The 17,177-nt window shown below is 52.0% G+C and overlaps 2 protein-coding genes across 4 annotated transcripts in view; one reads left to right on the top strand and one right to left on the bottom strand.

Annotated features, from left to right (window-relative positions):
• Positions 1 to 245, bottom strand: part of LIG1 (DNA ligase 1) — a 38,901-nt gene extending 38,656 nt beyond the window's left edge. For all 3 annotated transcript variants that reach the window (XM_045531282.1, XM_045531284.1, XM_045531285.1), the window contains exon 1: positions 123 to 245. The gene's annotated coding sequence lies outside the window, so the exon portion shown is untranslated. The remainder of the gene's footprint in view (positions 1 to 122) is intronic.
• Positions 246 to 1,462: 1,217 nt separating this feature from the next.
• Positions 1,463 to 16,452, top strand: ZSWIM9 (zinc finger SWIM-type containing 9). Its single transcript, XM_045531280.1, has 3 exons — positions 1,463 to 1,912; positions 8,471 to 8,783; positions 13,430 to 16,452. Exons 1-3 carry the CDS (start codon positions 1,638 to 1,640, stop codon positions 15,617 to 15,619), a joined length of 2,778 nt encoding a protein of 925 aa, XP_045387236.1. The 5' UTR covers positions 1,463 to 1,637; the 3' UTR covers positions 15,620 to 16,452.
• Positions 16,453 to 17,177: the final 725 nt, after the last annotated feature.

The raw sequence follows: 17,177 nt of genomic DNA, 5'->3' as shown, positions 1-17,177 counted from the left end.
GCCTCTCCAGCTTCCCCACACCGCTGCCCCGCAACCACCCCGACGGGCGAAGCATGAGCCCCAAGCATTCGGCACGCTGGTCACCCTCAGCCTCCCAGCCCTGCGGGGACGGCCCAACTTGCCTCGCGCGAGTCCCGCGCGCCACTGCCCCGGGAACACCCTCCGCTCTGCTCGGCGCGCCGCTGCGGTCCCAAATTCGCGCCACGGCATTCGCGCGCAGACTTCGGCGGGCAGGGGCGGGGCCGAGCCGTGGGGCGAGGCCGGGGCACCGCCGCGCCACCGTCCCTGCGCGGGGGACGCTGGGAGTTGTAGTCTCCCGAATGGGAGGCGGCCAGGAAAGAGGGTGAAGCGGCGTAAGCCCTCCCGCAGAGCACTCTGGGAAACGGCCTGAGCTTTCCCTTGCTCTGGACGAGCGGGAGTGGGTGTGGCTGCGGGTCGGACGAGTGACTGGCGGGGAAAGAGAAAGATTCGGTGGAAGCCGCGCGTGGCACGACGGGAAGAGAGGCGGGAAGCCGCGCGAGGCATCCCGGGAGCAAGGGCCGGGCTGGGCCTCGGCGCGAAGCATTGTGGGAAGTGGACGCCGCTCCGGGGCGGGTAGGTGAGTGGGGAGGGGCGGGAAGGGTGCACATTTGGGGGAGGGGAGAGGCACAGCTAGGTGGGACGGCGGGGCTGGGAGGGACCGCGGCGGGCGGGGCTCGGAGGGATTGGGAGGCGGGAGCAGGCTGGACGGGGCTGCTGGAGGAGGGAGGTGCAGCTGGACGTGGGGGAGCATCTGGGGTGAAGAAGCCCGTCTGTGGATGAGGGGCTGTGTCTATAAAGAAGACGCTTGTTGAGAAGGATGGTGGCTGTAGTTGGGATAAGGGGGTCACAGCTGGACTGGGAGACACGTGAGGAGGAAGGGGACCACAGATGAATACTGGTGACACTTCTGGGGAGAACTGGCCACAAGTGGGCACACACCTGTAGGCAGAGTCCATAACTGGATGTGGAGGGCACATCTGGAGATGAGAACATCTGTGAGATGGAGAAGCCACAGCTGGCCGTGGTGATCCATAGGGTTCACATCTGGGGGAGGGCAGCAGCGGCATGTCTGAGACACATCTGGGGAGTAGGGAGCCACAGGTGCACAAGGAATATGCCTGGATGAGGAGTTTGTGCCTGGATGTGGGGAAAACATCTGGAGATGGAACATTTTTAGAGGGGGCACAGCTGGATGTGGGTTACAGCTAAGTGTAGACACTTGGAAGGGGGAGTTCCAGATGAATGGGGTATTAGAGGCACTGCCAATGGTGAGACACATCTGGAAGGGGAGACGGTTTTAGCTGAGCTTCAGAGTCATATTTTGGGAAAAGGGACCGCAACTGTACCTAAGGGTCACATCTGCGGAGGAGGGACCCCAATTGGAGCTAGGGATCAGGTTGACAGGCTCCAACTGAACAGGGGGTAACGGCGGTGAGGGGACCAAAGATAGGGTAGAGATTTGCATCTGGAGAAAAATGGGCATCCAGCTCCAGACCCTACTTGGACAGAGGCATCAGCACCAACCGGGCAGGCTGAGAATGGAGAAAATGAGATACCCCAGGTGGGGATGGATCTGATATCTAGCTGTTTTCCCCGCTTGCACTCAGGCCCCCAGGATGGAGCGGCGGGAGCTCCCAGCCTGCACAGCAGCGGGGCAGGAGGAGCAGGAGCTGCGGGAGCGGGCCTTCTTCTCATGGGCAGAGTTCAGCCGTTTCTTTGATGCGTGGTGCCAGCAGCGGCTGGCGCTCTTCTTCGTCAAGAGCTCCATGCACCTGGCACGCTGCCGCTGGGCCAGCGCACCCCCACTCTACACGCTCATCGACGTGCTCAAGTACAGCTACGTGCGGCTCGTGTGCAAGGATGTGCGCGCGCCCAGTCGGCCCACCGTGGGGTGCGTGAGCCTGTGCTGCTGTCCTGCTGGGGGGAGAGGGAGTGGATAGAGAGGGGAGGGACAGGCAGAGAGCCCCACACCCAGAGATGTGGAGGGAGAGAGGCCTACTGAGACAGCTAAATACCTTGCACACATACAAAGAGCAGAGACTGGAAGACTCAACTGCAGGGAAAGCCACAAGACAAAGAAAAAGGTCCATCTATTCAGTAAATATAGGGTGGGTCAGGTCCCATGCTGGGGGCTGGGGATATTTTTGGTGGGGGGGGCGGGGAGGGAGAGATAAAAATCCCTGTCCTCATGGAACTTTCAGACTGGACAGGAAGACTGATGTTAAAAGAACAAGTTCATGGGTAGTTCCCTACAACTATGTAATGCTACAAGGAGGGACAGGCAAGAAATCCAAGAGAGACAGTAATCACACCCAGGTGGCCGGGAGTATTTTAATTAATCCCAATTTTAAACTGGGATGGTTACTCATACAGTGTTGGGTTTCCAGCTTCCCTTGAAGGGAGGAGGTGAGCCCACATTGCCATGTGGCAGATGGCCACCCCTGTTAGACGGCCCTGTTAGATGCTCAGGTTTGCCCCAGACCCCGTCACTTCCTTATTTTGCCTGCCTGGCCTCTGTAGGTGTGAGTTTGAGACCTTTGGTTGGGGAGCCATAGACAAGGTCAGAGAGCCTAAGAACATGGGCTCTGCCTTCAGGCTGCCTGAGATGGGCTCCACCACTTCTTGGGTGGGTGTCTTTGGGCAATGGACTTCACATCTCCAAGTCTCAGTTTTCTCATCTCTGAAATGGGGTTACTGTGGTATCTGCCTCATGGGGCTGTTGTGAGGATGTAGTGAGATCACACATAAGAAAGGCACTTGTGCTGGTGCCTGGAACACAGGGCAGCTGGTTAAGTGACAGCTGTTACAGGATTCGAGAGCAAACTGGGGGGCCATTGCTGTGCTGATGAATAGCTGGTGCTGTTGAGCAAGTGTCTACACCTTTCTGGACCTCAGTTTCCTCACTTGGAAAATGGGGGACGTAATAGTATCTATTTCATAGATTTTGTGAATCTTAAATGAGCTAATACATATAAATCATTCAGAAGAGTGTGCAGCAAAGAGTGAGTGCACTCTAACAGCTATTCTCACCCATAGTTAAATGTGTATTGTGGAATTACTGTGTTCTTGAGTTTACTCACTACTTATTCCAGAAACAGAGATTGGGAGATCTGAAAGCAACATAGTGTCAAACACACATGTGACACAGAAATCTAGAATACTAGAGCTCGCAAGAAGCTCAGGCCTAATCTGGAATCTCTGTTTGTTAGTAGAACCCAATCCAGTGTAACAAATAGTTATTGAGCATCTATTGTGTGCATGTTCTTCACTGGGCATTCGGAACCCAGTGCTGGTCAGGGCCCTGGAACAGCTCAGAACTTAATGGAGGAGACACAGATCAAAAAAAAAAAAAAAAAAGTGCAAATAGTGGCTCACAGTAGTGAGAACAAGGCTGATGGGAGAGACTGGAAGAGGACAAAAAGGGAATGGTCAGCTCCAACTGAGGGCTTATGGTGTGCTTCTGGAAGGCTTCCTGGAGGAGGTAACCAGTAAGCAGAACCTTGAAGGATTTTGTTTATATGTTTATGTATGTGTACGGTATTTGACTTAACAAACACATGGTGTTCTGTCCCCAGTGTTCTACAAATATCAGAGAGAGCCAGGGGGCAGGAGACACAGGGCTGTGGGGGGGTCTAGGACAGTGCCCCAGGTTCAGACCTGGTGACTGGGTCCATGATGGGGTGGTCTCTGGATGAGGAGTACAAAAGGGGGGGTGGTTGATGAGCTGTTCTGGAACCATGATGTGGACCCATCATTTCTGGGCTTCCTTACCTCACCCCTTGCTGCTCAAGGCAGGGTCTCTCCAGTGTCTCAGCCCAGGGACAGCGCATAGGCTGAGGCCTGAGGCTCGAGAAGTTAGTGGGTGAGAAAAGGCAGGAGAAGAGGCTGGAGTGGTGTCAAGGCCTGGACCGGGCAGGGCTGAGTCCAGGAGCTGGGACTTTATCCTGGGGGTGCTGGGGAGCCCCAGGGCACTGTGAGCAAGGTCGGCTCTGGGTGGGAGATGGTCTGGAGGAGAGAGAGACATGATGTCAGGGAGAGGGATCCAGGGAACGCAGACAGGCCTTTCTTTCTGGCCACCCCTCCCTTGCCAGAGGTTGCCCAGTGACCCCCTCCAAGTCACCGTGCTTGCACCTTCAGCCCTCCAGCTCCGGTTCCTCTCCCTGTCCCCCTCCCTCAGCACTTCCCTCTCTAGAACAGAACTGCTCAACCTTTCCCAACACACACCAACCTTTGAAAGCACAAAGATCTTGAAAACCTGAAAGATCAAAACTAAAGTTGCGTGAGTGAAATGCAAAATAAAGCAAAGCAATGGTACTTGTAGAAGAGGAAAAAATGGTTTGAAAGTAGAAGCTATCACTTCTTGATTGTTTACTGTGCATCAGCCCCTTTTCTAACCACTTTGTATAGTTTAATCCTCGTACTTAGTCCTCTTGACAAGTCTCTGAGGCCAGTCTTATTATTAGCCCTATTTCCCAGATGAGAAAACTGAGGCACAGAATGGTTAAAGGACTATCCCAAGATAACACAGCTACTAAGAGGGAAAACCAGAATTTAGACCCCCACAGTCTGACTACAAAGCCCATGCCTTTAATCATCACTCCATAATCTCTCTTTTTCTTTTTCTTTTTCTCTTTCAATCTCTTTCTCTCTCTCTCTCTCCCTCTCCCTCTCCCCTTCACCTTTATTTCAGCTGTGAGAGTTGAATGTGCTAGCACCTAAAGATTTCTGGGGTCTAGGCATCATCCCATTTGTCCATTCATCCAAGTGGTATGTTTTGAGCCCCTACTATGTGCCAGCTGTCCGTGTTTTAAATGCTGGGGCTTCTGTGGGAGGCTTACGTTACAGGGGGACATAAATCAGATTATCACCTTAGTGTGTGATGGATGGAATCTGCCCTAGCCTGAGGATGGTCAGGGAAGGCTTCCTGGAGGAGGTGATTCTGGCTGTGAAGCCTGAAGGATAAGTAGGAGTTGACTAGGTGGAAAGAAGGGAGAAGAATGTTTCATGAAGGAAGAAAGAAATAATAGGTTGGTGGTAGTGGCAATGGGAAAAAGTGGGTAGTTTGGAGAGGTTTGGAAGGCATAGTGGGCAGGACTTGGTGATGGATGGTTTAGAAGAAATGGGGGCCATATGCCAGAGAAGGTGCGCCAAGGTGTCTAGGTCACAGTGCGATTCAGTCCTTCAGTCATCATACATTTACTGAGCACCTCCAGGGGCCAGGCCATTCTGTCTTCCCAGCGCTATTCTAGGTGCCGGGGAGACAGAGATAAACAAAAACAGACAAAAGTTCCTGTCCACGTGGAGTTTCCATTTAGAGAGAGGTGGCATTATTTCTCTGGGTAGGTGGCGAGCAATTGCAGAAATGGTGTGTTGAGGCATCAGTAGATGGTTGTGTGAGAGACTGGGATCCACAGAGGGGGTGGGCTATTCTCTGGTGAGATGGGTGTCTTCATAGGACAGGTGGCCTCCCCTGAGCGAGGGCCTGTTCTAGGGCCTGAAACACTAGGCTGAAAGAGGCCAGACCAGAGAGTTTCACAAAAGCCCGTGACTTATTCTAGAAAAATGTACTGGGTAAGAATCCTGTGAAATTGCCATATTGGGTAGATCACAAATGCCTGTTGGCAATTCATTTGGCTTCCACCTGATACCAGCATGGTGGCTGTATATTTGCATTTTATTTATAATGATTTGTATACTTAAGAATTTTCCAAATTTGCCTTAATTTTGTTACTTTAAATAAGGCAAAAAGCCTCAAACTCTATTTAGATTTTTAAAATCTAGCAGGTGCCTGAGTTTTTCTTTACCTCATGCATACAGGGGAAAAGGGATGTATCAAGGATCCCCTTTTGGTTTAATAAGAAAATTCTTAAGTATTTATACTGGTGGTTCTCAGGGAGAATCATCCATTGCAGGGGCCATGCTACTGGCATTTACTACCTAGAAGCCAGGGCTTCTTAACTACATGCCAGGCCCTGGGCACTCTGTGTTATGAGGGTCAGCTAACTAGGAAGCCCTTGGGCCAATGCTAACCTGCAGTCCATTTTTATAAATAAAGTTTTATTGGAACGCAGCCATGCCTGTTCATTTACATATTGTCTATGACTGTGTTTGCAGTATAGCAACAGAATAATATTTACTATCTGGCCCTTTGCAGAAAAAAGTTTGACTACCCCTGCTCTCTAAACTCCCCTACCAAAAAAAAAAAAATGCTGCTATCACCACCCTCCATAGAGAAACACTGACCCCCACCTTTCAGAAAGCAGATTCCAATTTAAGTGTTATTATCAGGGAAATACACTCTAATTTTTTTTTCTATTCTATTTCATTTTTTACAATGCTGGTTGTACCTCCCTAAATTGATTTCATGTAATGAGCTATGCCCTGCAGTTTGAGAACTGCTTTCCTAGAGAAACCCTTGCTCACACACATAAAGAGATGTATAAGAGAGAGTGCTGAAGCATTGTTTGTCAGAGAGCAGGACTGAAACACCGTAAGAGTTGGCAGAGTCATGGAGTGGAACACACAGGCAGCAAGTAAAAGGAATGAAACTGAAAAGTCTTGAAGATCTGGTGAGTGAAAAAGCAAGATGCAAAAGGATACATAGAATGCAATGCTTGTCCTAGTCTCCTGTTGCTGTTGTAACAAATTACCACAGACATAGTGGCTTAAAATAATACCAATTTATTGTCTTATAATTCTAGAAGTCAGAAGGCCAACGTGGGTTTCACTGGGCTAAAATCAAGGTATTGGCAGGGCTGCTTTCCTTCTGGAGGCTCTAGGGAGAATCTGCTTGCTTACTCTTTCCAGATTCTAGAAACCACCCCTGTTCTTTGGCCTGAGGCTTCTATTTTCAAAGCCGTCAGGGTGGCATCTTTCAGTGTATCTCTAACTTTGATCTTCTTGCTTTTCTCTTTCCCTTCTAAGGACCATTGTGATTATACTGGGCCCACTTGAATTATCCAGAATCTCCCAGCCTCAAGATCCTTAAGTTAATCACACCTTTAAAGTCCTTTTTGCCATGTAAGGCAACATATGCATGGTTTTAGAAACAAGGATGTGGACATTTTGGGAAGCCTTTATTCTTCCCACCACAATGCTCAAAAACAATGGTTTTCTAAGTTATTTTTAAAAGCATAACACACATCCAGAAAAGTGCAAACATCATACGTGTGCAACTGGATGAATTTTCCCAAAGTAGAATGCATATGTAACCAAGCACCCAGAATGAGAAACAAAATGTGTCCAGTCCCAAGAAGGCTCCTAGTTCCCCCTCACAGAGTTAACCCCTTACAGGTAACCACTATCTAGTTTCTCATCAGCAGAGGTTAACTTTGCCTGTTGTTGAACTTTATATAAGCAGGAGTCATATCATGGGTTCTCTTTGTGTCTGGCTTCTTTCACATGGTAGATTTGTGAGATTCATCTACATTGTTGGAGACTGTGATGGTCTGTTCATTCTTACTGTTGATTAGTATTTTATTTTAGGAATATATCACAACTTATTTTCTTGCTCTGTTGTTGGATATTTGAGTTTCAAGTATTTGGCTGGTATGAATAGTACTGCTATGAACTTTCTAATACTCACCTCTATGTGCCATATGCAGGCATTTATCTTGAGTAGAATCACCGGGCCACAGGAGAGGCCTAGGATCAGCTTTGGTAGATACTGCCATACAGTTTTCCAGAGTGGTGGTGCCATTTTACTCCCATCAGTGACATGTGAGAGTTCCAGTTGCTCCACATCCTCATCAACACTCGATGTTATCAGTCTCTTCTATTTGTCTATTCTAGCAGTGTGTGGTGGTACTTCCTTAGGGTTTTAATTTGTTGTTTCCTTGATAACATGAGTTTGAGCAACTCTTTGCATATACAAAGTTTTATGACATAGAAACATGCCTTCCATTGTTTATGGGTGCATAAACACGTATGTGGGGATGCTAAATGCACAATTTTGGTAATGGCTAAAGAAGGAGCGGAATTTGTTAGGGCGAGGTTCACAGAGGGTCTCAACTTGCAATGTTATTGCTAAACCAGAAGCAGATACAGGACTATCTGAGACGTTTCACTTCTGAAATTTTTTTTTGAGATAAATATAATAAAACATTCATTCACTTTTGATAGAGCTGAGGATGGTGGGTATAGAACTTTAGCAAACACATAGTGCTTACCATGTTCCAGACACTGTTTTTAAGTGCTTTTTGTATATCAACTCTTTTCGTCCTCCGAAGGTTTGATGGTTGCTACCGCACTTTTAACCTATGGGGAAAGAAACTGAGGCATGGAGACTTGAAGTGATTTGCCCAAGGTCACACAGCTGATATAGTCTTAAGCCCCTCTCCTCTATGCTTGAAAAAAAAATTCTTAATTAAAAAAAAAAGCGAGAGAGAAAAGAAAGGAGGAAGAGGGCAGCAGAGGGATGTGACGGCGGCGGTGGTCGTTCCTCCCGCAGGCCCCCCCAGCCCGGCTGCCCGGCCTTCATCATCGTCAAGCTGAGCCCGCTGCGGGACCGCCTGGTGGTGACGGAGTGCCAGCTGACCCACTCGCACCCGGCCTGCCCGCTGGAGTTCGCCTACTACTTCCGCCCGGGCCACCTGCTGGCCAACGCCTGCCTGCCGGTGCGCACCACCAACAAGATCTCCAAGCAGTTCGTGGCCCCGGCCGACGTGCGACGCCTGCTCTCCTACTGCAAGGGCCGCGACCACGGAGTCCTGGACGCCCTGCACGTGCTGGAGGGGCTCTTCCGCACCGACCCCGAGGCCAAGGTGGGGTCTCAGGAGAGGCAGGACGGGGGCGGGGGAGAGCCACGCCCAAGACTGGCGGGTCATTCATTCATTCATCCACCCACTCATCCTTCATTTCTTTCCTTCATTCATTCCTTCATTCGTTCCATAAGTACTTACTGAGCCATTGGGGATGCAGCAGCGAACAAGACGCATGCGGTCCCTGCCCTCAGAGAACTCGCCTTCTAGGGCAGCGCCGCCCAGTAGAACCTTCTTCCGTGATGGAAATGTTCTGTGATTCTGCACTGCCCAGTTTGGTAGCCCCCACCCACACGTGGCTATTGAGCACTTGAAATATGGCCAGCATGACTGAGGAACTGATTGAATTGTATTTTAATTAATTGAAACTTACATAGCCACTATGGCTATTGGCTCTACCTTGCAGAGGTAGCTGCTAGAACTACTTTGCAGTTCTAGTGGTAGAAGCCAACAGTGGACAAACACATCCAGATGCCACTAGGTTTGGGTGCTAGGGAGAAGAGGAACCAAAGTGATGGAAGGTGCTATTTACACTTTTTAATTGAACTACACAAATAGAAAATGCACAAATGATAAGCATATAGTTGATGAATGTTCACAAGGTCGAAACACACTTGAACCCACTGCCCAGATCAAGAATCGAGAAGGAGGTGCTATGTCATATAATGTGATGGAGCGATGAGTATTACCAAGGGGAATAAGGCGAGGGCTTGTGGAGGGACAGTTGCAAGGGTGCTATTTCACTTTGAGTGGTCAGGGAAGGCCTCTTTAAAGAAATGATGATGAGGCAGAGGCTAGGGAATGGAAGGAAGGGACCCCCCATTCTGTCATTAGAGGGAAAAGAGTTCTAAGCAGGGGGAACAGCCAGTGCAAAGGCCCAGAGCCTAGAGCAAGCTTGGTGTGTTGGAGGAACAAGGAGGATGCTGCTCCCTCATGAGGAATCTTTCTGTGGCTTTGCTCCAACTTCAGGTTGGGACTTGAAGTTAAAAAGAAAAAAGGAAAGAAAGACAAGAAAGGGGGAAAAACTGGTTTCTCCACTTGGCTGTGCCTTTGTCTCATGTGATCCCAACTCAGGGTAAAGCTGAGACATGAACCCATTCTCCAGATTCAGGTCTGGAGCACTCTCCCTGTATCATGCCTAGTAACCAGCTCCCATTCAAGCCACCAACCCAAGCCCAGGCCTCTGTCCACACACAATATTGATAATAATTTTAGCTAATGTTTATCAAGTGCTTACTATGCGCCAGGCACTACCCTAACTGCTTTACATATTATTGTAATTAATTTAACTCTCACCAAAGCCCTGTGAGGAAAGAGTCTCCCATTCTCATTCCCATTTTTCAAACAAGGAAACTGAAGCACAGAGAGGTCAAGCAGCTGGCCTGAGGTCACACAGCTACTTAATGAGCTGGGCTTCGGACCCACACTGTCTTCAGCCAGGACCATGGTCTTCACGGCTGTGCTATTCCCCAGTTTGGAAATGAAACTCGGGTCCCTCTCCACCAGTTCCAGCCTTCAGAAGGTTCAGGCCCCACCCGAGTCAGCTTGCTGCTCTGTAAAATGGGGGTGTACACGTGCACTCCCTACTCCACTGGTCTTCGGTGAGCTAGTAACTGTTACCTGCTGTCCACCATGAAGTAAATAAGTCTCAGCTGTTCTTCCCCAGAAACACCCTGTGAAGGGTCCAACAGAACTTTCTGTAATCATGGAGATGTTCCAGATCTGTGCCATCCTGTAGAGTAACCACTGGCCTCACGTGGCCATTGAGCACTTGAAATATGGCCAATGTGACAAGGAACTGCACGTTTTTATATATTTGAAATTTTTAATTAATTTAAATTCAAACAGTTACATGTAGCTATTGGTTACCATAGTGGACAGAGCAGGTCTAGATTGAACATCTGAGATAAATTATAAAGTAATTGTGAGTGTAATAATTAATGATGGTTGAAAAAATTTATAGCACTGTCCAATTCAGTGGTAAGCTGACTAGGCTTTTTTTGGTAAAATGTATTGAATTCCAATACTATTTAAGGTGGTGGATATATGATTTCAGGCTTAGGAAAGCAATTTCCTTGTTCTCTTTGGACTCTACTAGACCCTTTTTAAAACAGATTATGTTTTTTAAACTGAATACCATGCAGCGCTTTTTAAATGGAATTGTAGGATGAGGTTGGATTATGGCAGAATGATTTGTGGAAAGATCAAATCCTGGTTCTGCAGCTGTAGTCAGCCCTTGCAGGAACTGGCTGGCAGCGCCCTAGCAGCTGGCCCAGTACAGGGGCCCGGGGGTCCTGGATCATGGCTGCTAATCTCCCCTCCCCATCAAGTGGCTATTTTGCAATCATGAGGAAGCCAGAGTGGCAGAGACCACAGTGGGGGAGAGAAACAGAAGATGAGGTCCAAGGGCCTGAGTGCCCAGAGCCGATAGCTGTGGTGTGGACTTCTCATTTTATTTAGAGTGTAATGGGAAGTCCTGGGAAGGGTTTTCCAGTAGAGGAGGGGGCGATCTGATTAGAGTTTTGAAAATGCCCCCCTAGCAGCCATCTGGGGACAGACAAGGGAGCAAGGGCAGACACAGGAAGCCTATGGTGGAGGCAGCTACAATAATCCAGGTGAGAGATGCTGGTGCCTCCAACCAGGGTGGTTGGTGGCCGTAAGGGTGGGGAGAAGTGGTCAGATTCTGGACTCATTCTGAGGGACGGTGCTAGGACTTGGGGTTGGATTGCACGCAGAGGGTGGGGAAAGAGAAACCAAGCATCTGCCCTGAGTGCTGGGGCCTGAGCTGTGGTGTGTGAATGGTGGAGCCATTGACTGAGGAGGGGCAGGTTGAGGGAGTGGGCTTGTGAGAATCAAATGTGACTTTGGGCTGCTAGTCTTGAGGGGCATGTGAGCCACCCAAGGGGCCAGATTGCTGCAGTGGCAGTTGATTAGGTGGGTCTGGAGCCTAGAGGTACAGACCTGGGAGTTACCAGCTTGGAGATGATGAGGGCCATGTGACTGGATGAAATCACCTTGCACGAGCACAGAGATTGGGAAGAGAGGAGAGGAGCGGGCCGAGGATTGGGCTCTGTGGCACGGCAATATTTAGAGGTGGAGCAGCGGAGTAGAGGCAAGGAAAGGAGATGCCTGGGAGGAAGGAGGAAAAGCAGGAGTTTTCAGGGTGATAGAGGCCAAGAGTGACCCATGTTCCAGGAAGTGGGCAGGATCACTGTGCTGAATCCTGCTGAGAGATCAAGTAAGACAGTAATGATAGCTGGGATTTGAAATATGCCAGGCGTTGTTGCAAGACTTGGCCATGAATGATCTCATTTTAGCTTCATCATGACCCTGTTAAACAGACATCCCCGTTTTAGCAGACAAGGAAACTGAGGCTCATCTAGAGGAAGTCACTTGCCCAAAGTCCCAGAGCTAATAAGAGGCAAATCCAGGAGTCTGTTCCCTGAACCTCCACTCCAGAGATGTGGCCACTAGATATCCCCGCACACCCTCGCATTAGTTCACTCATTCGGGATGCATTGAGCTGCTGTTCTGGGCCAGATACCCTCCAAAGCATAAGGCACACAAAAGAGAACATCCTCATCTTTGTGGGGCAAACAGACAATGGGCAAATCAGCAAATTAAGATATGACATGCCAGAGGATGGTATGTGTTGAGGCCAGAAGCGGCCAGAGAGAGATGGGGTGTTGGCTTAGCTGGGATGATTAGCAGAGATGGTAATTATAGTAATAATGACCACTTTGAGAGCACTTGCTATTTGTTGAATGAGTAACAATAGTAACATTATGTGTGCCAGGCAATGTTATAAATGCTTTAATGCATTTCATCCTTCCAATCACAGAGGTACTCTTATTATAAAAATGGAGGTTAGGGAAGTTGCCAGAAGCCACACAGCCAAGAAGTAGTGGCTCCAAGATCTCAGCCCAGGCAGTCTGGCCCCAGAGACAACGCTTTTAACCACCGTCCTGCCTCTTGGTGCATGAAGGAATGAACATTCAATTCCTAGAAGCGGGAATCAGGGAATATGGAGGTTAAAGGGGATACTGAGGCACAGAGAGGTTAAATCACAGGTTAGGAAGCGGTAGGAGTGGGACTCCAACCTAGAGGATCTGCCTCCACGGTCTATGCTCGTTACCACTAGACCAGTGGTTCTCAAATTCGAGTGTGCACGGGGAGCCCCTGCAGGGCTTGTCCAAACAGATGGCTGGGCCCCACCTCGAATTTCAGACTCAGTAAGCCTGGGGTGACCATGTGCATTTCTGTCCAGGTCCAAGCAGTAGATGCTGAGGCTGTTGCTCATTTTGGGCCTACATTTTGAGAACCACTGCCCTAGACTGCCTCCCAGCACATGAAGGACTGAGTGAATACTCAGTTCCCAGCGGGGGAAACGGAGGCTCAGAGAGGCTAAAAGTGGCGTGTGTAAAACATCACATGGTTATTAGATGGTGGCGCCTGGATCTCAACCCCGTAATCCGTGCTTTTAACCATTCCCCTGCACTGCCTCCTGCCGGTCAAAAGAATAAATGCATACGCACGCATAAATGAACGGATTCCCATTTCCCTGGAGGAGGAAACAGAGGTTGGGGGAGCTGGGCGGGGCCCACCGGGCGTCTTCTAATCTCTTTCCCGCCCCCTGCCCCCTCCCGCAGGTGAAGCTGGTGTTCGTGGAAGACCAGGCGGTGGTGGAGACCGTGTTCTTCCTGACGTCGCGCACCAGGGCGCTGCTGCGGCGCTTCCCGCGCATGCTCCTGGTGGACCGGCTGCCGGGGCTGCAGGGCGCGCTGGACCTGCTGGCGGTGCTCTGCGTGGACGGCGCGGGCCGCGCACGCCAGGCCGCCTGCTGCGTGGCGCGCCCGGGCACGCCGAGCCTGCTGCGCTTCGCGCTCGCGTCGCTGCTGCAGAGCGCGCCCGACGTCAAGGGCCGCGTGCGCTGCCTCACGGCCGGGCCGGAGGTGGCGGCGCAGCTGCCCGCCGTGCGCCAGCTGCTGCCGTGCGCGCGCGTGCAGATCTGCCGCGCGCAGGGCCTCGAGACGCTCTTCAGCAAGGCGCAGGAGCTGGGCGGCGCCGGCCGCGAGGACCCCGGCCTGTGGCCGCGCCTGTGCCGCCTGGCCGGCGCGTCGTCGCCCGCTGCCTACGACGAGGCGCTGGCCGAGCTGCACGCGCACGGCCCAGCCGCCTTCGTCGACTACTTTGAGCGCAACTGGGAGCCCCGCCGCGACATGTGGGTGCGCTTCCGAGCCTTCGAGGCGGCCCGCGACCTGGACGCGTGCGCCCTGGTGCGCAGCCACCGCCGGCGACTGCTGCGCCGCCTCAGCCCCTCGCGCAGCGTGGCTCAGTGCCTTCGCGACCTGGTGGCCATGCAGTGGGCTGACGCGGCCGGGGAGGCGGCGCCGGAGGGACCAGACGGAGGCGGGGCGTGGCTAGAGGGCGAGCTGGGAAGGGGGGGCCAGGTGGAAAACCAGAGGGTGAGGGGCCTGGACACCGGAGACTGGGGAGGGGCTCCGAAAGAAGGAAGTATTTGGAGAGGGGCACAGATAGAGAAAGAGTGGGCACGAGAACTGGAGACTAGAGACAGGGGCGGGGCTAAGTTAGAAAGTGAGAAGGGGAGGGGGTTGCAGATCCGAGATTGGAGAGGGGTCCAGTTGGAAACCCAGAAGGTGAGGGGGCTGGAAGGGAATATCTGGAGAGGGTCCCAGTTGGAGAAAGGGCACTTGAGAGGGCCAGAGGTCAGAGACTGGAGGGGGCCCCAGCTGGAGGGTGAGAAAGATTGGGCACTGGAAGGTTATGTCTGGAGGGGGGCCCAGTTGGAGGAGCAGGGGCTACGAGGATTGGAAGGATATACCTGGAGGGTGGCCCCGTTGGAGGATGGAAGGAGTAGGGTGCTGGAGACCATAGACAGGATGGGGATCCAGTCTGAGTGTGAGAGGGCCAGGAGTATTGAAGGAAGCCCCTGGAGAGGGGCCCAGCTGCATGATGAAAGGGCAAGCGGACTGAGAGCCAGAGAGTGGAAGGGGCCCCAGTTGGAAGCAGAGAAAGGGAAGGGGCTGGAGGTCAGAAACTGGAGGGGGATCCATTTGGAGAAGCCTCTGGAATCGGTCCCTGAGAACAGAGACCAAAGGGGCCCCCAGTGGGAAGATGAGAGGAGGAGAGGGCCAGAGATCGCAGAGGAGAAGGGATTGATGTTGGGGGTCAAAAGAAGAAGGGGTCTGGAGGACATAGTTCTGGTCCAGCTGGCGGACACAAGGGTTACAGGCATGGAGAATGGAGATGGAGGAGGATCCCGCTCTGTGGGCCCCAAGAGCAGAGCAGGACAAGAGATAGAGTGGGGAGACACAGGAGGGAGGTGTCCAGAGCTGGAGAATGGAGTCGTGTGTGGTAGCCGGGTGGGGACTGTATTTGAAGGCAATCCAGAATGGGCAGCCACGAGGAGCGAGTACCTGGCTGCCGGGGAGAACCTGCAGGAAGGAGGCGAAGGAGAAGGCCCAAGGGAACCAAAGAGGCTCTGCCGCCCCTCAGGAGAGGAGGAGGTAGATTGGGAGCCCCTGGCCAAATTCCGAGCAGCCTGTGGGCCAGAGCTGGCAGACCTGGTGGCCGAGGAGCTAGCCTTTGCCAGGCAGCACGGGACTCGGGGTTTCCACTGGACTGGAGCTGGCTTTGCCCTTAAGGACGGCACCTCGGACTTCTTCCTGGATGGGGCCCTGACCCGCTGCAGCTGCTCGATCCACGCTGCCCGTCGTCTGCCCTGCCGACACCTCTTTGCAGCGCGCCTCCTCACTGGGGCAGCCTTATTCCACATGGACCTGCTCAGGGATTGCTGGGGCAGAGCCCCAGAGCCCTGACCCTTAGGGCTCCTGCCCACCACCCTCCACTGTGAGGGCGGGAGGGCATTATTCTATCCCAAAGATAACAGGGCTGAGGCCAAGGAGACCACCCCAGTCCCTCTGGCCACCTCCTGGGTCATCCGGGGACCTCATCTTGGCAGTTTGCCTCTCTAGGTCCAAGGGGAAGCTGACAGTGGTCTCTGAGGTCCTGGAGCCACAGCCAGGGAAGGTGTTGGTGGCCAGTGTGGATTCTGAGGGCTTCCCTGGGGAGAGGAAATGTGTGCTGAGAGGTGTAGACAGGGTCAGGCCAGGGCAGAAGGAAGGAAGTGGGCAGAGCTAGGGGGAGGGTGAAGACACCAGGATATGGCAGTCTGGCAAGAGTAGACTGGTTAGTCTAGGGAGCGCTGGATGAAGGGGAGAACAAGGGGAAAGGGCAGTAGGAGAAGAGAGATGAAGGAGAGGTCAGGGGAGAAAAGATAGAAGCGGGGACAGAAGTGGAGGGGAGAGGACAAGAGATGAGAGAGATGAGGAAAAGCAGGGGGAGGCAGGAGAGAGGTGAGACGGGGAGGGGACAAGGGGACAGGCTGGAGGAGAGGGAAGGAAAAATGAGATGAGATCAAGGGAAGGAATGGGAGATGGGGAGGGAAGCAATGAGAAGGGAGTGATTCGGGTGTTTCTCCAAGACCTGGAGCTTTGGAGCCCCGTTGCCTTCTGGGTGGCTGTTCGTTCCTGGAAGGCAGAGTGCGAGGGGGCACTGGGAGTCTGGGGGGACGGGCTGGACACTCCAGCGGGGGAAGGGAACTGTTTGGACTATTGTGCTTTAAGATCGGAATAAAACAGTATTATTTTGGTTTCTGTGCTGAGTTCTTGGCTTCTGGCAGAGGATGGGAGGCTCAGATCCAGAGGAAAGTTGAAATGGCCCAGCACTGCTTCATTCTATCAGCAAGGCCTACTGGGGACAGACGGATGTAGGAGCCACAACAAATGCATCTCCTTAGTTCAGGCCTCATCCTCCCTCACCTGGACCAATGCGCCATGGTGGCAACCTGACATCCATCAGTTCTGCCCTTGAGTGACCAGCTCATGCAGATCATCCTTGCCAGTGCTTGGCTTAAGAATGGGATGTGACCCAGTCCTGGCTAGTAGGTCTTCTCAGGCTGGGGTGGGAGGATTCTAATAAAGGTTTTCTCCTAAGAAGACCCAGAATGAGATGGTCAGGCCTAAACCTGCTCATGACCATCTTGGCACAGTGTGAGAATGAAGTCCACACTGAGGAAGACAGAGCTCAGAGATGAAGAAACTGGATGTTTGCTTGGCTTAGTTGAGTCTCTGGAGTCTGCTCTACAATGGGGCTTCTTAAGTAAAAGATGTCTTTGGCTAGGCACAGTGGCTCACGCTTGGAATCCCAGCACTCTGGAAGGCCGAGGCATGAGAATTGCTTGAGGCCAGGAGTTTGAGACCAGCCTGAGCTAATGGCAAGACCCCCATCTCTACAAGGAAGAAAAAATTAGCTGGGCATGGTGGCACATGCCTGTAGTCCCAGCTACTTGGGAGACTGAGGCAGGAGGATGGCTTG

The sequence above is a fragment of the Lemur catta genome, chromosome 19 (genome assembly GCF_020740605.2).
Source record: "Lemur catta isolate mLemCat1 chromosome 19, mLemCat1.pri, whole genome shotgun sequence".
NCBI lineage: Eukaryota > Metazoa > Chordata > Mammalia > Primates > Lemuridae > Lemur > Lemur catta.
Note: the sequence above shows the minus strand (reverse complement) of the source record. Positions and strands in the feature narration are given on the sequence as shown.

What these genes read in the sequence shown, in the direction of transcription:
- ZSWIM9 (XM_045531280.1), top strand. Translation starts at nt 1,638, where the DNA reads ATGGAGCGGCGGGAGCTCCCAGCCTGCACAGCAGCGGGGCAGGAGGAG. An exon ending in CCCAGTCGGCCCACCGTGGG is followed by an intron (nt 1,913 to 8,470) that starts GTGCGTGAGCCT and finishes TTCCTCCCGCAG; the next exon opens with GCCCCCCCAGCCCGGCTGCC. An exon ending in GCACCGACCCCGAGGCCAAG is followed by an intron (nt 8,784 to 13,429) that starts GTGGGGTCTCAG and finishes CCCCTCCCGCAG; the next exon opens with GTGAAGCTGGTGTTCGTGGA.